The 22,231-nt window shown below is 40.3% G+C and overlaps 1 protein-coding gene across 9 annotated transcripts in view; it reads left to right on the top strand.

Annotated features, from left to right (window-relative positions):
* The window catches only part of LOC132407370 (kynurenine--oxoglutarate transaminase 3-like), a 108,943-nt gene extending 87,010 nt beyond the window's left edge, over positions 1 to 21,933 (top strand). For 8 of the 9 annotated variants that reach the window (XM_059993753.1, XM_059993759.1, XM_059993755.1 and 5 more), the window contains 2 exons: positions 12,190 to 12,276; positions 18,919 to 21,933. In XM_059993753.1, the coding sequence (XP_059849736.1) occupies positions 12,190 to 12,276; positions 18,919 to 18,987 (156 nt within the window). In that variant the 3' untranslated portion in view covers positions 18,988 to 21,933. Of the gene's footprint in view, positions 1 to 3,080; positions 4,462 to 12,189; positions 12,277 to 18,918 lie in introns of those variants that run through there. The other variant, XM_059993757.1, reaches the window with a different exon arrangement.
* The last annotated feature ends 298 nt before the right edge of the window (positions 21,934 to 22,231 follow it).

The following is a 22,231-nucleotide window of genomic DNA, read 5'->3' as shown; positions in this document are numbered from 1 at the left end:
TCTCTGTACTCTTTCAACCTTATTAATATCCTTCCTGTAAGTAGGTGACCAAAACTGCACACAGTACTCCAAATTCAGTCTCACCAATGTCTTATACAGCCTCACCATTACATTCCAAATCTTATACTCAATACTTTGATTTATAAAGGCCAGTGTACCAAAAGCTCTCTTTATGACCCTATCCACCTATGACACCACTTTTAGGGAATTATGTATCTGTACTCCCAGATCCCTCTGTTCTACTGCACTCCTCAGTGTCCTACCATTTACCTTGTATGTTCTACCTTGGTTTGACCTTCCAAAGTGCAATACCTCACACTTGTCCACATTAAACTCCATCTGCCATTTTTCAACCCTTTCCTTCAACTGGTTCAAATCCCTCTGCAAGCTTTGAAAACCTTCCTCACTGTCCACTAATCTTTGTATCATCAGCAAATTTGCTGATCCAATTTGCCACATTATCATCCAGATCATTTGAAAAAAAATTTTAATTGAATTTTCAAATAGGTTACAGAAAGAAAAAAAATTATCAACCTTTCCCCCCTCCCCTTAACCCTTCCCCTCAAACATATCCCTATAGAAAAAAAAGAGAAGAAAAAAGAAAGAAAGAAAGAAAGAAAGAATGCCTGGATATCGGAATATCCCCACATGCTCCATGGAGTTCATAATAGCTTTAATATGTATATTTATTTCTTTCCCCAGATAACCAATAATTTTATCTTCAGAGCACCTATATATTTAATCCTATCTTTTGTAAATAAGGGCACCAAATTTTCAGAAATATTTCATATTTATCTCTTAAATTATAAGTAATTTTTTCAAGTAGAATGCAGCTAAAAATTTCATTCTTCCAATGATCTATACTTGAGTATGAATCCAATTTCCAAGTAACTGCAATAGCCTTTTTGGCTACTGCTAATGCAATTTTTATGAATTCTTTCTGATATTTATTCAATTTGGATTTCGATTTTATCCCTTCAATATCGCCTAGTAAAAATAATGTTGGATTATGTGGAAGTTGTATTCCAATAATTTGTTGCAGTAAAACTCTTAAATTTGTCCAAAAAGGTTGAATTTTAAAACAAGACCAAGTAGAGTGTGTAAAAAAAAAAAAGTACCAATTTCTTGATTACATCAAAAACATTGATCAGATAAATTTGAGTTTAATCTATTTATTTTTTGTGGTGTAATATATATTTGATGTAAAAAGTTATATTGTTCTAATCTTAGTTGAACATTTATTGTATTTGTCATACTGTCAAGACATAATCTTGACCAACTTGTTTCATCAATTTTAATATTCAAATCAGTTTCCCATTTTGTCTTGATTTATGAATTCCTTGTTTAATTGCCTGTTTTTGAATCAAGTTATACATACCAGAAATAAATTTTTTAATTTTTCCTTTATGAATTAAAGTTTCTATTTCATTAGGTTTCGGCAATAACATTGTTTGACCCAGTTTATCTCTTAAATAAGCCCTTAACTGGAAATAGCAGAAAAGAGTGTTATTTGATATTTTATATTTATTCTTTAATTAGTCAAATGACATTAATATACCTCCTTCAAAACAATCTCCTATATATCTAATCCCTTTGTGAAACCAGTTATATAAAAGTTGATTATCCATTGTAAAAGGGCTAAGTTTATTTTGAATTAAAGGTCTCTTTGCTAATAAAGATTTCTTTATCTCATCATCAACATTTATCTTATTCCATAAATCAATCAAATGTTTTATTATAGGAGATTCTTTCTTTTCCCGTATCCATTTAGATTCCCATTTATATATAAAATCTTCTGGAATATTTTCTCCTATTTTATCTAATTGTATTCTAATCCATGCCGGTTTATCTTCATCAAAAAAAGATGCAATAGATCTAAATTGATATACTTTGTAACAATTCTTAAAATTTGGTAATTGTAACCCTCCTAGGTCAAATTTCCATGTCAATTTTTCCAATGATATTCTTGACATCTTACCTTTCCAAAGGAATTTCCTCACACATTTATTTAACTCTTGAAAAAACTTCTGCGGTAATTGTATTGGTAGTGTTTGGAATAAATATTGTAATCTAGGGAATATATTCATTTTTACAGCATTGACTCTACCTATTAATGTTATTGGTAACATCATCCATTTGTCAAGATCCTCTTGAATTTTTTTCAATAATGACAAATAATTTAGTTTATATAAATTCTTTATATCATTATCAACTCTTATACCTAAATTTATACCATTTATCGGCCATCTAAATTGAGTTATTAATCGACATTGACTATAATCTCCTTTAGTAAGGGGTAGAATTTCACTTTTATCCCAATTTATTTTGAACCCTGATATTTTCCCATATTCTTCCAATCTAGATAATTTACGCAACGAATGCAATGGGTTAGTTAGATAAATCAGAACATCATCAGCAAATAAGTTAATCTTATATTCCTCCTGATTAACTCTGAAACCCATAATATCTGAGTCAGTTCTAATTAATTCAGCTAATGGTTCTATTGCCAACACAAATAAAGCAGGTGATAATGGACAACCTTGTCTAGTTGACCTTGTTAACTGAAATGATGTTGAAATTTGGCCATTTGTCACCACTTTAGCTTTGGGGTTAGTATTTAAGGTTTTAATCCATTTTATAAAAGATATTCCTAATCCATATTTTTCCAATACCTTATAAAAAATCCCATTCCAATCTATCAAATGCTTTTTCTGCATCCAAAGCAACTGCCGCACTCATTTCTTCCCTCTTTTGTGCCAAATGAATTATGCTAAGTAACCGAGTTACATTACCTGCCGATTGTCTATTTTTAATAAATCCTTTTTGGTCCATGTGTATTAATTTTGGTAAGTATTTAGATAATCTATTAGATAAAATCTTTGCTATTATTTTATAGTCCGTGTTCAACAAAGAAATAGGTCTATATGATGTTGGCTTTAAAAGATCTGTCTTTTTTTTTGGCAATACTATTAAAATAGCTGTCAAAAAAGATTCTGGAAGTTTATGTGTTCTTTCCGCTTGGCGTATTAGCTCCATAAAAGGGGAAATTAATAAATCTTTAAACTTTTTGTAAAATTCAGGCAGAAACCATCTTCTCCTGGAGATTTATTACTCTGAAGTGATCCTAGAGCTTCTTCGACCTCTTTTAATGTAAAAGGCACATCTAATCCCTTCTGTTCTTCCGAATTCAATTTTGGGAGAGTTATTTGTGATAAAAACCTTTCTATCTCAACAATATCATTTTGTGTCTCTGATTGATACAGTTCAGAATAAAAAAATTTTTAAAGTTTCATTGATTTCTAAAGGTTTATAAGTAATTTTATTTACACTTGTTCTAATTGCATTTATCGTTTTGGAAGCCTGGTCTGTTTTTAACTGCCAAGCAAGAATCTTGTGTGATCTTTCACCTTGTTCATAATATCTCTGTTTAGTTCTCATAATTGCTTTTTCTGTTCGGTATGTCTGAAGTGTATTATATTGTAGCTTCTTATTAACAAGTTGTCTTTGTTTTTCTTCTGTCATATATCTTTGAGGTTCTTTTTCTAATTTTGTAATCTCTTTTTCAAATTGATCTATTTCTACCATATATTCCTTCTTAATTTTAGAAGTATAGCTTATTATCTGGCCTCTCAAATATGCCTTCATCGCTTCCCATAGTATAAATTTATCATCAACTGAATGTGAGTTTGTATCTAAAAAAAAAACTGAATCAGTTTTTTCATAAAATCACAAAAATCTTGACGTTTTAATAATATTGAATTAAATCTCCATCTGTAAATCGATTCCTCCTTATCCACCATTGTCATTATCAAGGGGGAATGATCTGACAATATTCTTGCTTTATATTCCATATTTTTCACTCTGTCTTGAATATTCGCTGATAGCAGGAAAAAATCTATCCTTGAATAAGTTTTATGTCTATTTGAATAAAATGAATAATCTCTTTCTCTTGGGTTAATTCTTCTCCATATATCAATCAAATTTAAATCTTTCATCAATGATAAAGTTAGTTTTGCTACTTTTGGTTTTGTAACAACCTTTGTTGACCTATCTAAAACTGGGTCTAGACAAAAGTTAAAGTCTCAATTGTAAAAGGAATAAGTCTATTTTGAATTAAAGATCTCTTTGCTAATAAAGATTTCTTTGTCTCATCATCAACATTTATTTTATTCCATAAGTCAATCAAATGTTTTAATATAGGAGATTCTTTCTTTTCCCGTATCCACTTAGATTCCCATTTATATATAAAATCTCATGGTGTATTTTCTCCTATTTTATCTAGTTCTATTCTAATCCATGCCGGTCTATCTTTCTCAAAAAAAGATGCAATAAATCTAAGTAGATTTGCTTTATATTAATTCTTAAAATTTGGAAGTTGTAACCCTCCTAGATCAAATTGCCATGTCAATTTTTCCATCGATATTCTTGACAGCTTACCTTTCCAAAGAAACTTCCTCATATTTATTTAACTCTTGAAAAAACTTCTGGGGTAATTGTATTGGTAGTGATTGAAATAAGTATTGTAGTCTAGGGAATATATTCACTTGTACGGTATTTACTCTACCTACTAATGGTATTGGTAATATCATCCATTTATCAAGATCTTCTTGAATTTTTTTCAATAATGGTAAGTAATTTAATTTGTATAAGTTCTTTATATCATTATCGACTCTTATACCTAAATATTTTATACCATTTCCCAGCCATCTAAATTGAGTTATTAATCAACATTGATTATAATCTCCTTTAGTAAGAGGTAAAATTTCACTTTTACCCCAATTTATTTTGTAACCTGATATTTTCCCATATTCTTCGAATCTATAGGATAATTTACGCAACGAGTGCAATGGGTTTGTTAAATAAAGCAGAACATCATCAGCAAATAAGTTAATCTTGTATTCTTCCTGATTAACTCTGAAACCCTTAACATCTGGGTCCTTAATATCTGAAACCCTTAATATCTTTTATATAATTGGTTTCAAAAAGGGATTAGATATATATGAGATTGTTTTGAAGGAGGTATATTAATGTCATTTGATCAATTAAAGAATAAATATAAAGTATCAAACAACACTCTTTTGTTACTTCCAATTAAGGGCTTATTTAAAAGAAAAATTAGGTCAAACAATGTTTTTGCCGAAATCTAATGAAATAGAAACTTTAATTCAAAAAGGAAAAACTAAAAAATTTATTTCTTGTATGTATAGCTTGATTCAGAAACAGGCAATTAAACAAGGAGTCCTTAAGTCAAGACAAAAATGGGAAAGTGACTTGAATATTAAAATTGAAGAAACAAATTGGTCAAAACTATGTCTTAATAGTATGACAAATACAATAAATGTCTGGTTAAGATTAGTGCAATATAATTTTTTACATCAATTATATATTACACCACAAAAAATAAATAAATTAAATCCAAATTTATCTGATCAGTGTTTCTGATGTAACCAAGAAATTGGTACTTTTTTACATTCTACTTGGTCTTGTTCTAAAATTCAACCTTTTTGGACAAATTTAAGAGTTTTATTGGAACTCAACTTCCACATAATCCAGTATTATTTTTATTAGGCAATATTGAAGGGATAAAATCGAAACCCAAATTGAATAAATATCAGAAAGAATTTATAAAAATTGCACTGGCAGTAGCCAAAAAGGCTATTGCAGTTACTTGGAAATCGGATGCATACTTAAGTATGGATCTTTGGAAGAATGAAATTTCCAACTGTATTCCACTTGAAAAAATTACTTATAATTTAAGAGATAAATATGAAACATTTTTGAAAATTTGGCGCCCTTATTTACAAAAGACAGGATTAAATATATAGGTGCTCTGAAGATAAAATAATTGGTTATTTGGGGAAAGAAATAAGTATATACACTAAAGTTATTACGAACTCTGTGGAACATGTGGGGATCTTCCGATATCCAGGCGCGCGTGCTCTCTCTCTCTCTCAAAAAAAGTTAAAGTCTCCACCTATTAATATTTTATCATGTGCATCAGCCGAATTCAGAAAAGCCTCTTGTATAAATTTTACATCATTTTCATTTGGTGCATAAATATTCATAAGAGTCCATAGTTCTGAAAAGATTTGACAATGTATAATTACATATCTTCCCACAGAATCAATTAATACATTTTGTGTTTTAATTGGTAAAGTTTTGTTGACCAAAATTGCAACTCCTCTCGCTTTTGAATTAAATGAAGCTGCTATAACATTTCCGACCCAATCTGTCTTTAATTTCTGATGTTCTATCTATGTTAAATGTGTTTCTTGTATAAAAGCTATATCTATTTTCATTTTCTTAATGTATGTTAAAATTATTCTTCTTTTCACTGGTCCATTAAGCCTATTAACATTAAAACTTTAAAAATTCAGTAAATTAGTAATTATTTTTAACGGGGTTACTCCAGTCTATAATAATACATAATATTTCAACTCTCATAGTATCTTGGGGAATTATTTTAAAATTCTCCATGTTGCTATGTGTCTTCCCACCGATCATCCAGGCAAAGAAAGGAAGATAAAAGAAAAATAGATTATAAAGAAAAAACCCCCCCCCTGCTAATGTTGTGAATGAAAAAAACACATTACTCCCCTCCGTTGTGCGGGTCATGAAAAAACGCCATGATTACACACGTGAATCCAGTAGTGATCGATCCGAAGTTCCCCCAGCTCCCCCGTAACATGAGAAAAGTATATATATGAGAAGAAAAAATAAAACTGCTCTTGATTAATATTTCTCAAATTTTTACCTTTCTCCCCCTATCATATAATTAAAAGTATATTTAAATATTCTTCTGTCCTTTATGTCCATCAACTCATTTCACTGTCCCCGTCTTCATCTTTAATCTGTTTCACTTTTAAATCTTTACTGTGTCTAGCGAATATTTGGGAGTACTTTTGCAAACTCCTCTGCATCCCGATGATCGGTAAAAAATCTTCTTTTTCCGTCATCCAAAAAAATTATCAGTGTTGCTGGGTGGCACAATATAAATTTATAACCCTTTTCCCATAAAACTTTTTTCACTGGATTAAATTCCTCCTTTCTCTTCAAAAGGTTATAACTTATATCAGGATGGAAAAGAACTGCTTTCCCTTCTATCATCAATGGCTCATTTCTCTTTCTGGCACATTGGGCAGCCGCCTTCAGGATCTTTATCTTAATATCTTAAGCATTTTATCAAGATTGGTCGTGGGTTTTGATTAGGTTGAGGTTTTGGTCTTAAGGCTCTGTGGACCCTTTCGATTTCAATCAACTGGGTTCCCTCATCCATTTCCAAATTTTACGGGATCCATTTTTGAAAAGATTTTATTGGATCCTCTCCCTCTATCCCTTCTTTAAGACCAACAATTTTAATATTATTTCTTCTACTAAAAGTTTCAAGCTCGTCTATTTTTTCCAACAGTCATTTTCTTTCTGATGTCCAGGCAAGAATATTATCTTCCATTTTATTCACTCTATCAATAGTGTCTCCCGTTATTTCTTCCAGCTTTTTAACTTTCTTGTCCATTTTTTCCTGTTTTTTCACCATTTTATCAAACATAGTCTTCATATTTTTAATATCTTTTATTATTTTTAATGTCTTTAATTCTTTTAATTCATGCATTATTTGTGCCAAAGCTTCTCTTATGTCTCCAGAATATCTTCCACCTTCAACCTCTTCCTGTTGTTCTTCTTTTACCTCCTCAACTTCATCTGTATGTTCCAGAGAATCTGAATCCACCTCGGGTTCATTTTCACTTCCACTTCTACTCGTAGCTGGGATTTGTAGTTCAAATTGCTCATGTTTGTGCATGACCTTTCCTTCGCGCATGCGTAGTTCCTGTTGTTCCTTCTTGGAGACTGTTGATGTTGCCGCCAATTCCTGTTCTGTATCGTCGGAGGTGAGATGCACTTGAGTCCGAGGCTTCTTCATGGTGGTCGGCCCAGCTTGTTCTGTCTTCAAAGTAGTAGATTTCTTCTTTGTCTGTTTAGGAGGCATATCTAAGGAAAATCCTGAGTAGTTTAGACGTAATTTTTAGAAAATATTTACTAACTTTTCTTCACTTAAACATTAATTTATTAGTTTTTTACAGGAGAGCTGGATTTCCACGTCTCGATCCTACATCATCACATGACGTCCATCATCCAGATCATTGATACAGATGACAAATAACAATGGACCCAGCACTAATCCCTGTGGCACACCACTAGTCATAGGCCTCCATTCAGAGTAGCAATCCTCCACTACCACTCTCTGGCTTCTTCCATTGAGCCAATGTCTAATCCAATTTACTACCTCTCCACGTGTACCTAGCAACTGAATCTTCCTAACCAACCTCCCATGCGGGACCTTGTCAAAGGCTTTACTGAAGTCTATGTATACAACATCCCTTCATCCACTTTCCTGGTAACTTCCTCGAAAAACTCTATTAGATTGGTTAAACATGACCTACCACGCACAAAGCCATGCTGACTTTTTCTAATAAGTCCCTGTCTATCCATGTAGATCCTATCTCTTAGTATTCCTTCCAATAATTTACATACTACCGATGTCAAACTTACCGGCCTATAATTTCCCGGCTTACTTTTAGAGCCTTTTTAAACAGCGGAACTACATGAGCTATCCTCCAATCCTCTGGCACCTGACCCGTGGAAATCGACATTTTAAATATTTATGCCAGGGCCCCTGCAATTTCAACACTAGTCTCCTTCAAGGTCCGAGGGAATACCCTGTCAGGTCCTGGGGATTTATCTACTCTGATTTGCCTCAAATCAGCAAGCACCTCCTCCTCTTTAATCTGTATAAGTTCCATGACCTCCCTACTTATTTGCCTTGTTTCCATAGACTCCATTCCAGTTTCTTTAGTAAATACAGATGCAAAAAAGCCCATTCAATATCCCTCCCACATCTTTTGGTTCCATATATAGCCGACCACTCTGATCTTCAAGAGGACCAATTTTATCCCTTACTTATCCTTTTGCTCTTAACATACCTGTAGAAGCTCTTAGGATTATCCTTCATCCTGACTGCCAAAGCAACCTCATGTCTTCCGATAGCCCTCCTGATTTCTTTCTTAAGTATTTTCTTACTCTTTTTATACTCCTCAAGCATCTTATTTCCTCCCTGTTGCCTATACATGTTATACATCTCTCTCTTCTTTATCAGAGCTCCAATATCCCTTGAGAACCAAGGTTCTTTATCCTTATTCATTTTGTCTTTAACCCTGACAGGAACATACAAACTCTGCACTCTCAAAATTTCCCTTTGAAGGCCTCCCACTTACCAATCACATCCTTGCCAGAGAACAACCTGTCCCAATCTACACTTTTTAGATCCTTTCTCATTTCTTCAAATTTGGCCTTTTTCCAGTTTAGAACTTCAACCCGAGGACTAGATCTATCTTTATCCATCAAGTTGAAACTAATGACGTTATGATCACTGGAACAAATGTGTTCCCCTACACATGCTTCCGTCACCTGCCCTAACTAATTTCTTAATAGGAGATCTAATATTGCATCCTCCCTAGTTGATACATCTATATATTGATTTGGAAAACTTTCCTGAACACACTTCACAAACTCTAACCCATCTAGACCTTTAATAGTATGGGAGTCCCAATCAATGTGTGGAAAATTAAAATCCCCTACAATCACAACTTTCTGTCTCCTGCAGTTGTCTGTTATCACTCTGCAGTTTTGCTCCTCCAATTCTCGCTATTGGGTGGTCTATAATACAACCCTATTAATATGGTCATACCTTTCCTGTTTCTCAGCTCCACCCATATGGCCTCAGTAGACAAGCCCTCTAATCTGTCCTGTGGAAGCACTGCTGTAATATTTTCCCTGACTAGCAAAGCCACCCCCCCAACCCTTCATCCCTGTGCCTCTATCACGTCTGAAACATCGGAACCCTGGAATATTGAGCTGCCAGTCCTGACCCTCCTGTAGCCAAATTTCAGTAATGGCTGTGATGTCATAATTCCATTTGTCAATCCAAGCCCTCAGCTCATCTGCCTTCCCTACAATACTCCTCGCATTGAAATAGACTCACCTCAGAAGATTATTACCACCACACACAACCTTACTGTTTGTGACTTTGCATGAGAAGTCAAAGCTATATAAAAGCAAAAGAGAGGGCATACAACAAGGCAAAACTCAGTGGGAAGACGGAGGATTGGGAAGCTTTTAAAAACCTACAGAGAGCAACTAAAAGAATCTTTAGAAGGGAAAAGATGAAATATGAAAGCAAGCCAGCAAACAATATCAAAGTGGATAATAAATCCTTTTTCAAGTATGTAAAAAATAAAAGAGAGATGAGAGTGGAAATATGATCGCTAGAAAATGAGGCCGGAGAAATATTAACGGGGACAAGGAAATGGCTGATGAGCTAAATGAGTATTGTGCATCAGGCTTCACTGAGAAAGGCACTAGCAGTGTCCCAGATGTTGTAGTGTGTGAAGGAAGAGAAATGAGTGCAGCTACTATTACAAGGGTTAAAGTGCACAAAAAGCTGAGGGACCTAATGGTACATAAGTCACCTGGACCACATGAACTGTACCCTAGGGTTCTGAAAGAGGTATTGGTAGAGATTGTGGAGCATTAGCAATGATCTTTCAAAAATCAGTGGACTCTGGCATGGTGCCAGAGGACTGGAAAACTGCAAATGTCACCCCACTCTTTAAGAAAGGAGGAAGGCAGTAGAAAGGAAATTATAGATCAGTTTGCCTGACCTCAGTGATTGCAAAGATGTTGGAGTCATTTGTTACAGGTGAGATTATGGAGTACTTGGTGACACAGGACAAAGTCAGCATGGTTTCTTTAAGGGAAAATCTTGCCTGATGAACCTATTGATATTCTTTGAGGAGATTACATGTAGAATAGATAAAGGGGACACAGTGGATATTTGGATTTTCAAAAGGCCTTTGACAAGGTGCCACACATGAGAATGCTTAGCAAGTTAAGAGCCCTTGGTATTACAGGAAAGTTACTAATATGGTTAGAGCATTAGTTGACTGGTAGGAGGCAGCGAGTAGGAATAAAAGGATCCTTGTCTGGTTGACTAGCAATGACTAGTGGTGTTCCATAGGGGTTGGTGTTGGGATCATTTCTTTCTATGCTGTATATCAGTAATTTAATGATAAAATTGATGGCTTTTTGCCAAGTTTGCAGATGATACGAAGATTGATGGAGGGGCAGGTTGTGTTAAGGAACAGGTAAGCTGTAGAAGGACAGACAGATTAGGAGAATGGGCAAGAAAGTGGCAAATGAAATAAAATGTTGGAAAAAATGTGTGAGGCTATTTTCTAAACGGGGAGAAAATCCAAAAATCAGAGATGCCAAGGGACTGGGAGTCTTTGTGCAGAAACACCCTAAAGGTTAGCTTGTGGTTGAGTTGGTGATGAGGAAGGCAAATGCAATGTTAATATTCATTTCAAAAAGTCTTGAATACAAGAGCAGGGATGTGATGCTGAAGCTTAAAATGCACTCGTGAGGCTACATCTTAAGTATTGTGAACAGTTTTGGGCTCTTCATCTTAGAAAAGATGTACTGGCATTGGAGGAGGTCCAGAGGCAATTCACAAGAATGATACAGTACCAGGAATGAAAGGGTTATCAGACAAAGAATGTTTAGCACTGGGTCTGTATTCGCTGGAACTTGTAAGGATGAGGGGGATCTCATTGCAACCTTTCGAATGTTAAAAAACCTAGATAGAGTAGATGTGGAAAGGATGGGGGAGTCTCCATGGTGGGGGAGTCTACTACAAGAGGGCACAGCCTCAGGGTAGAGGGGTGTCCATTTAAAACAGGTGTGGAGAAATTTCTTTAGCCAGAGGGTGGTAAATTTGTGGACTTTGTTACCACAGGCAGCTATGGAGGCCAGGTCACTGGATGTATTTAAGGCAGAAATTGATAGTTTAAGACACAGGGAGAAGTCTGGGAAATGGGTTTAAGGAGGGGAGAAAAGGATCAGCCATGATTGAGTGACAGACCAGACTCGATGGGCCAAATGGCCTAATTCTGCTCCTATGTCTTATGGTTTTAATATCAACATTGTCCAGTCTCTCCCTATTAAAAGAAGAGACTTGTGTTATAGCTTCTAACTTCAGGGATAGCTGGACCATTGAGAAATTTAGTGCTCGAGCTGTGGAATCTAACTTTATTAGTAGCTTTGTGAAAACATTTTTCTGCTGTTGTTTTTTCATAGGGTTTGGCCACAATTCCAGTGTCTGCTTTCTACTCTTCTGATAGCAAAAATAACACTAAGAATTTCGTACGATTTTGTTTTGTTAAGGTAAGCTATAGTAGGAATAATGAGTTGGATTAAATTGAATCCAATTGAATTGACTCTAATACTTACATCCTTCACATACATGAGGAGTAAAAATCTTTATGTTACATCTCCATCTGAATGCGCAATGAGCAAATTATAGTCATTTGTAATAAACAGTATGTACAACAGGACTGACAATATAGCATTGAAGTACAATTGTATCAGCATGAATTAATCAGTCTGATGGCCTGGTGGAAGAAGCTGTCCTGGAGCACATTGGTCCTGGCTTTAATGCTGTGGTATTGTTTCCCGGATGGTAGCAGCTGGAACAGTTTGTGGTTGGGGTGACTCGGGTCCCCAGTGATCCTTCAGGCCCTTTTTTCACACCTGTCTTTGTAAATGTCCTGATAGTGGGAAGTTCACATCTACAGATGCGCTGGCTGTCCACACCACTCTCTGCAGAGTCCTCTGATTGAGGGGAATACAGTTTCCATACCAGGCAGTGATGCAGCCAATCAGGATGCTCTCAATTGTGTCCCTGTAGAAAGTTCTTAGGACTTCCAGACCCATACCAAACTGTTGTGCCTTTTTCACCACACAGCCGGGATGTACAGACCACGTGAGATGCTCGGTGATAAGTATGCTGAAGAACTTGAAGCTGTTCACCCTCTCAACCCTAGATTCATTGATGTCAATAGGGGTTAGCCTGCCTCTGTTCCTCCTGTAGTCCACAACCTCAGTGTTTTTGTAACATTGAGGGAGAGGTTGTTTTCTTGACACCATTATGTCAGAGTGATGACTTATTCTCTGTAGGCTGCCTTGTTATTATTTGGGATAAGGCTGATCAATGTAGTATCGTCAGCAAATTTAATTAGTAGATTGGAGCTGTGGGTAGCGACACAGTCATTGGTATAGAGAGTAAAGGAGGGGGCTTATGACACAGCTCTGAGGGGCACTTGTGTTGAGGGTCAAGGGCAGAGGTGAAAGAGCCCACTTAACACCTGCCGGCAATTTGACAGGAGGTCCAGGATCTAGCTGCACAATGCGGGCTGAAGGCCGAGTTCTCTGAGTTTCTTGTCAAGCCTGGAAGGAATTATGGTGTTGAATGCTGAACTGTAGTCCAAGAACAGCATTCTCACATAAGAGCCTTCTTCTCCAAAAGTGTAAGGATGGTGTGTAGAGCTGTGGCTATTGTGTCATCAGTCGATCAGTTGTGTCTATAGGTGAATTTTAGGGGTCCAGTGTGGGTGGTAGCATGCTGCAGATGTAGTCATTGACCAGCCTCTCAAAACATTTGTTGATGACATTAACATGCCTGTGCTTTATGCTGTGGTAAACAGAAAACAACTTAGTTTGGATATTACTTGTTGAATTTATAATAAGTAAACCTGGTGTGCAGTAAGATATAATGGATAGTCCATAATTTTTAGTTAGTGAAAATTTGAAATCTGCTCGAGACTTCAGTGTTTTTCTAGTGTGGTTTAAACTGTCATCCTTCCCTCCCCCCCCCCCCCCCCAAAATATACAAATTCTAATACACAATTTTAATAAAGACTCTGTAGCCAGGTAAGTAATTTTTTTCCCTCTCTGTGTATTGTAAACAAACTTTACTGAGAAAATTATGCAACTGCAGTTGCTTTAACCAAGATTATGGAGCAGCTCAGATAAGATTCAGTTGTGGCGACCCATTTCCTAGCGTATCCGAACCGACTCACAATTAGATAGCCTACGGGGGTTTGCGAGCACAGAGCTTTGGAGCCTCTGCGCCATGGGGGGCCGGTTGACAGAGGCTTAAAAGTGAGGCTGAAGTTTTCGAATAAAGTTTTTTCCCTCGACTGCAGTTACCGACTCCGTGTCGTAATTTTAGCGCTGCGTGTAGCACACCGCTACAATTGGTGACCCCGACGGTCCAAACGATTTTTGGACCAGAAATGACTGCCGCCGCCTCTGTTCATGCGGTTTCGTTGAAACTGCCAGGTTTCTGGACACAGCGCCCGGACCAATGGTTCCAGCAAGCCGAAGCCCAATTCCACGTTCGCCAGATCACCTCAGAAGACACCCGCTACTACTACGTGGTGAGCTCCCTCGACCAGGACACAGCAGCCCAGGTCGCGGAGTTCGTACAGTCGCCCCCGGCAGACGGCAAGTACACGGAATTCAAAGCCCTGCTCCTCAGGACTTTCGGACTCTCACGGCGCGAGCGGGCTGCCCGTTTACTGCACCTGGATGGCTTGGGCGACAGACCTCCATCGGCTTTAATGAATGAGATGTTGTCTCTGGCCGACGGACACACATGCCTCATGTTTGAGCAGGCATTCCTGGAGCAGCTGCCCGAGGACATACGCCTGCTGCTGTCCGACGCGGATTTCAGTGACCCCCGGAAGGTGGCAGCCCGGGCGGACTTGCTGTGGAACGCCAAAAAGGTGAGCGGGGCGTCCATCGCACAGATCACCCAGCCACGCTCCCAGCAGCAAACCAGTCCAGGCCCAGCCGCAGAGCCCGCCAACCCCTGGCCCAATGAACACTGGTGCTTCTACCACCAGCGGTGGGGCGCAGAAGCCCGCCGTTGTCGCCCGCCCTGCAAGTTCCCGGGAAACGCCAGGGCCAGCCGCCGCTGATGGCTACGGCAGCTGGCCATCGGGATAGCCTCCTGTATGTGTGGGATAGAAGGTCGGGACGCCGGTTTTTGGTCGATACTGGGGCTGAGATCAGCGTTTTACCTCCGACGAGTTACGACACCCGCAGCAGGGCACCGGGTCCCCCCCTGAGGGCCGTGAATGGCAGCACCGTAAGGACCTATGGCACCTGTCAGGTGCAGCTACAGTTCGGCTCCAGCCAGTTCAAGTGGGACTTCACACTGGCCGCCGTAGCCCAACCGCTTCTGGGTGCGGATTTTTTGTGGGCTCACAGCCTACTGGTCGACCTGCCCAGGAAGAGACTGGTACACGCCGAGACCTTTCAGACGTTCTCCCTGGGTGCAGCCCAGTTGCCAGCCCCTCACCTCGGCTCCATCACTCTGTCCGACAACGACTTCACCAGGGTCCTGGCGGAGTTCCCATTGGTTCTGGCACCGCAGTTCACAGCGGCCATGCCCAGGCACGGCGTACAGCACCACATCCCGACCCAGGGACCACCCCTCCATGCCCGTGCTCGGCGGCTTCCCCCGGACAAGCTCCGACTGGCGAAGGAGGAGTTCCAGAGGATGGAGGAATTGGGGATCATCCGGCGGTCCGACAGCCCATGGGCCTCCCCCCTGCACATGGTGCCCAAAGTGACGGGGGGCTGGAGACCGTGCGGTGTCTACCGCAGGCTGAACGAGGCTACCACACCGGACCGCTACCCTGTGCCGCACATTCAGGACTTTGCAGCAAACCTGCACGGCGCACGGATCTTCTCCAAGGTAGATCTCGTCCGGGGATACCATCAAATCCCGATGCATCCTGACGACGTCCCCAAAACGGCTCTCATCACCCCTTTCGGCCTTTTCGAGTTCCTCCGCATGCCGTTCGGCCTGAAGAACGCTGCACAGACGTTCCAGCGGTTAATGGACACGGTGGGACGGGACCTGGACTTCGCGTTCATCTATTTGGATGACATCCTCATAGCCAGCGGCAGTCGTCAGGAGCATCTGTCCCACCTCCGTCAACTCTGCGCCCGACTGAGTGAGTACGGTCTTACAATCAACCCCGCCAAATGCCAGTTCGGACTCGATACCATTGACTTCCTGGGCCACAGGATTACTAAAGACGGGGCAACCCCTCTGCCCGCTAAGGTAGATGCGGTCCGCCACTTCCCCCGACCCACCACGATCAAAGGCCTTCAGGAATTCGTAGGTATGGTCAATTTCTACCGCCGCTTCCTCCCTTCAGCTGCCCGGATCATGCGCCCCCTGTTCGCCCTGATGTCGGGTCCGAGCAAGGACATTACCTGGGACGAGGAGTCCGCCGCCGCTTTCGTTCAAACGAAGGAAGCTTTGGCGGACGCCGCAATGCTAGTACATCCCAGAATGGTCACCCCTACCGCCCTCACAGTGGACGCATCAAACACGGCAGTCGGTGGGGTGCTGGAGCAGCTCATCGCAGGTCGCTGGCAACCCCTGGCGTTTTTCAGCAAACACCTGCGACCACCCGAGCTTAAGTACAGTGCTTTCGACCGGGAACAGTTGGCGCTCTACCTGGCAATCCGGCATTTCAGGTACTTCCTAGAAGGTCGGCCCTTCACCGCGTTCACGGACCACAAACCGCTTACCTTTGCGTTTACGAAAGCATCCGACCCCTGGTCATCCCGCCAGCAACGCCACCTGTCCTACATCTCTGAATACACGACGGATGTCCGGCACGTCTCGGGTAAGGACAATGTCGTGGCGGATGCGCTCTCTCGCCCTACCGTTCATGCCCTTTCCCAAGGGGTAGACTTTGAGGCACTGGCAGAGGCCCAGCAGGCGGATGAGGAGATTCCGAGTTACAGAACCGCAGTCTCCGGTTTGCAGCTCCAGGACCTCCCCGTGGGCCCGGGTGAGAGGACCCTACTCTGTGACGTCGCCACCGGCCAGCCCTGTCCAGTCGTCCCGACAGCATGGCGGCGCCGCGTTTTCGACTCCATTCATAACTTGGCGCATCCCTCCATCCGGACAACTGTCCGGATGGTTTCCAGCAGGTTCGTTTGGCACGGACTCCGCAAACAGGTCAGTGAATGGGCCAGAATGTGCATGCACTGCCAGACGGCCAAGGTGCAGCGGCACACCAAAGCCCCACCGCAGCAGTTCCATCCCGCCCACCGGCGTTTCGACCACATTCATGTGGATATCGTGGGCCCCCTGCCAGTGTCGCGCGGAGCGCGTTACCTCCTGACTATCGTGGACCGGTTCACAAGATGGCCAGAGGCGGTCCCGCTCACCGACACCACCTCCGAATCTTGCGCCCGAGCCCTGATCGCCACCTGGATATCTCGCTTTGGTGTACCAGCCCACATTACCTCCGACAGAGGCGCCCAGTTCACCTCCAGCCTGTGGTCAGCTATGGCCAGCCTTTTGGGGACTCAGCTGCACCACACAACTGCCTACCACCCACAGTCGAACGGGCTAGTGGAGCGTTTCCACCGTCACCTGAAGTCGGCCCTCATGGCCCGCCTGCGAGGAGCCAACTGGGCGGACGAGCTTCCCTGGGTCCTACTCGGCATCCGCACAGCGCCCAAGGACGACCTGCACGCCTCGTCGGCCGAGTTGGTATACGGCGCACCCCTGGTCGTCCCCGGGGAGTTCCTACCAGCCCCAAGGGGGCAAGAGGAAGATCCCGCAGCAGTCCTGGGCAGACTACGCGAGAAGCTCGGTAACCTGGCCCCCATACCCACTTCACAGCACGGGCGGCACCCGACCTGCGTACCCAAAGACCTACAGAACTGTAAGTTTGTGTTTGTACGAAGGGGCAGGCATCGGCCACCGCTGCAGCGGCCATACGAGGGGCCGTTTATGGTGCTCCGGAACAACGGGTCCACGTTCGTGCTGGACGTTGGGGGGAAAGAGGAGGTTTTCACGGTGGACCGCCTCAAACCGGCCCATGTGGACCTGGCGAGTTTCCGAGTTTCCGGCGCCTCGGCGCAGAGGCCGACCTCCCAAGCAGGTTCTGGCCCAGACTGTGGACATTGGGGGGTGTATCGCCGGTTCTGGGGGGGGGTTATGTGGCGACCCATTTCCTAGCATATCCAAACCGACTCACAATTAGATAGCCTACGGGGGTTTGTGAGCACAGAGCTTTGGAGCCTCTGCGCCATGGGGGCCGGTTGACAGAGGCTTAAAAGTGAGGCTGAAGTTTTCGAATAAAGTTTTTTCCTTCGACTGCAGTTACCGACTCCGTGTCGTAATTTTAGCGCTGCGTGTAGCACACCGCTACACAGTAACACTTACACCTTTAAATTGGCAAGTCATGTGTTCTGGGTCGTATACAAAGACTTGGGCCTGGAATTCAGTGCAGTGCTCAGAGTATTACATGTATTGCCTGTCAGATAAGATACTAAATGGAAAAGCTGTCTCTCAGTTGGATATTATGGCACCATTCAGGTTGAAATAGAAGAGTTTAAAGCCTTTTCCAAAACATCCCCTCCAACATACATCATTAAAGACAGGTATTAGTTATTTCAGTGCTGTTATTAGAATTCTTGTATATTGAAATTGGCTGCCAAGTTTTTTCATTGCCACAATGACTACATTCAAAATATTTTCATTATAAAAAGTGTTTTTGCATGTCTAGCAGTTGTGTGGACTGCAATGTAAAAACAAAAACTGCATCTTTTCATAATTTACTTTTTTATTGTGATTTTTAAAATTGACAAATTCTTGTTAAGTTGATCTTTTTTTCAAATTATAGGCAAAGTTTGGTTTTAAAAAAAGATTCTATTTGAATTCAGTTTCCATGCATGCTCTACCTTGGAATATTAGAGATAACATAGCTTGGTGTTTCTCATTACTATACTACCTTGGTGCCTTGCAGTTAATTTAAGGGCACCTGTACATTGTTGGATGTTTATCATTATATTGCAAAAGCATTTCATCTCTCTATTTGTATGGCATTTCAATCCAGATGCCAAATGATTAAGCAGAAGGAAATTTAAGGAAATGTGTCGCACAGAAGCTGCTGAATTTATTTTCCCTGTTTTTCAAATCTTCAGGAGAACACAACACTCAGCAAGGCAGAAGAAATTCTACAAGAGTGGAGTAGGACAAGGAAAGTTCAGTGATTATCCCATAGAGTCTGGCTTCACCTATCATCTTCTAGCTATCCTCCTTCCTCCTCCCCCAGCTTTTCATTCTGGTTTCTAACCCCTTCCTTTCCAGCCCTGAAGAAGGGTCTCTGCCCAAAATGCTGCTTATTCATTTTCACGGATGGTACTGACCTGCTGAGTTCCTCCAGCATTTAGTGTGTGTTGCTTTGGATTTCCAGCACCTGCAGACTTCTTATGTTTATGAGAAATATAAGTAGTATGGGGCCATGTGTTCCTCCATTTATTTAATCTCTGACTAATCCTGTGGTTTTTACACTCTGGCAGATCTCCAAATCACATAATTGCCTTAGTTTCCAAATAAAATTATCTTGACCTTGCTCATCTCAACTATCTGACCAACAACCGTATAAGAGATAAAGTTCCTCTTTAGCTATTAATATTCGTATCTCTCCTTGCACACTTCCTCCCTCTCCCCACCTCCCTCAAATAACTCATGTGTCCTAACTTTGGACACCCTAACTAGAGGAAGCTGTTCCTTGGCACCTGCCCATCTCAATGAGATCACCTCTCATGCCCTCCCAAACTCAGTGACTATAAACGAGTCATACTTTTGGTTCCCACACAGGAATCAGTCTACTCTTCACTTACTTCAAGGCAAGTGCACCCATATAGGTAGAAACTAAGACTGCACAGTACTCCAAATAAAGTCTTGCCAGACCCTGGCATAATCTCAAAGATTTTTTAAATTTTGTAGTCTAATGACCTTGCAAAAATGCCAGTTATACTGTTTATCTATATTAAAAAAAACAGAAAATACTGGAAGCACTCTGCTGATAAGACAACATCTGTGGGAAGAGAAGTAGAGTCAATGTTAGAGGAGAAAGGAAACTTCATCAGAACGTTTTCCTTTTCTAGTTGTTCATTGTAACTGCTTGATTACTTTCTAATTCATGAATTGCCTCCCCAAGATTCCTCTGCCCACCAACGTTTACTAACTTCATAAAATAAAATTTCTGTTCTTTGTCTAAATGAATAAACTTTGCTCTATCTGCAATTTCTTGCCCATCTGTTTAACTTCCTTTTATACCTCTTAAGACTTTTTGTGCCATTTTTGAAGTTTTTTTACCCTCTAAGAGTGTATCATCAGGAAACTTTGGATACATCAAAGTAATTAACATTAATTTTAAATAACTGAGTGCCACTAATAACCAACAACTTGATACCTTTATTTCAGACTATTGTTGAATCCTCTGTCTAATAATTCAGCACCAGAAACCCTATTTTCTCTAACATCCTTTTCAGTACTGATTTTTGAGTACTGAATTTTCAGTCCGAAATGTCAACATCTCCCCCACGTCCAAAAGATTCTGCTTAATCCACTGCATTCCTCCAGCAGTTTGTGGTTCCTCCTGAGAAACCACTTTTTGAAAATACAGGTAATTTAGATAGTTTTGCCTTAGTTACTTTATTCCCAATGTAATGTCTCTTGTCATTATTTCTGTAGATCGCACATTTTTTTGCTACACCCCTTTTACATTGCTGCTGAAATACATAGTTGTTTACATTCTGGAGTCCTTGTTTGTGAATTCTCTTTTGACTGTGTAATGCCCTGGTTCACATCTTTACTGCTACGCTGTAAGCATTTCATTTAGCGGCTCTGTGAGAACTGCTGTTCCACTTTCAGCCTGTTTGGCTTTTTGTTGAAGATAAGGGATAATGTGGAATGTGTGCTATCCAATTAGCAGGAGGTTTCCTTGGTGAGGGACAATAAGGTTGGGCTTGGGATATTGTTTTGTTCGAGAGGAGATGAAGCAAGAAGACACTGGGCAGAACTGGTCGTAGCATACGATCCAGTGGGAGACCTGTTTGTTCAAGATGGATTGCGAACAATGTTTGGAAGGTGGTGTGTGCTTCCACATTGACCGAGGGACTAGCACGAGTGACAGAGAAGTTCAATATGGGCTCCAACGTGCACTTTTGACTGTTTAATTAGAATGGGCCCTTTTCTTTTTGTTATTCTTTACTAATCCTTCAGTTAAAATTCATAAATATGATTCTTTTAATTGTATGCTGTATACTGTCTTATTTCTTGGCATTAATTTGTAACGGTAGCAAATGATAGCATCCACACAAACTGAGTTTTTGGGTGGGATCAAGCATGCCTCAGTCTCACAAGTTTGGCGAGACAGGAGGTTGTCTTCCCTAGACCTATGCAGCCAAGGAAAGCGGTTTTTTTCAACTGTAATTAAGATTGTTGTTAATGCAGATTGCGATAATCTCAAATAGTTTTGGCAACCAATTTATTACTATATAAACATTTATTTATTTCTCTCAGTCTGCATAATCAAATTAGGTAATGTCCTAATGTCAGAAGATTAATATGTATAAAAACTTCTCATAATGTAGTGTAATTACAAATGTTCTATCCATATTTTCACTTGTGGTCCATGGCGCATTCAAAAAAATAAATTATATCTGATTGGCAGACATTTATTCTCATGATAATTCATTACTGAAAATAAGGCAGAATGCTTATGGTTAATAGTGAGACCAAGTAGAGATCTACATAGAGAAGTACTTGGAGAAAGTGGCTTCATCTCTATGTACTATAACCATTCAGAAGGGTTCAAAATATCAATTCTAACCACGTCTCCTGATGCTACACCACTTATAATCTTTAATCTGTTCCATGCTTTGATCCTTCTACAATTTAAACATGTACAAAAAAGGTGTTTTTTGTATTTATTTGCCATTTGTTCATTAATATTTGCTTATTTCTATTTTCAGTTCCCTTCTGTATGGTCTTCAGAAAGTGTCAGATCTGTATTTCGATATGTCAATTTTGAAAGTCTGCCATTACTCTTTTAATTTTTTTTAACTTGCTTAAATTATTCCTTCTAGAACTGTTGAAGAGAGCTAACAAACAAATAGAGAAACGTACAATAAATGTGTTGAATTCAACATGGAGTATGTTTTTGTCCTCTTCCAGCCAAACTTTATTATCATTTGAAACATTCCAATTACATACCTAAAGGAACCATGTGATTGTAATTATTGTGCTCAATACTAACCTCCTAAAATGGGAAGTGAGTTCTGTCACATCAAGAAAAGTCCAGATGAACAGAGAAAATTATTGAAAAATTATTACTCAAAACACTCTTTTAAACTATTGCCCTTGGCAATTCAAAAGGGAAAGAACATATGGGATTACATAGAAGCCCTGAATAAATGTAGAAAAAGAGCACCACCTCCTGAACTA

Source organism: Hypanus sabinus, chromosome 18 (genome assembly GCF_030144855.1).
Source record: "Hypanus sabinus isolate sHypSab1 chromosome 18, sHypSab1.hap1, whole genome shotgun sequence".
Lineage (NCBI taxonomy): Eukaryota > Metazoa > Chordata > Chondrichthyes > Myliobatiformes > Dasyatidae > Hypanus > Hypanus sabinus.
The sequence above is the reverse complement of the archived record's forward strand: the minus strand, read 5'-3'. Positions and strand labels throughout refer to the sequence as shown.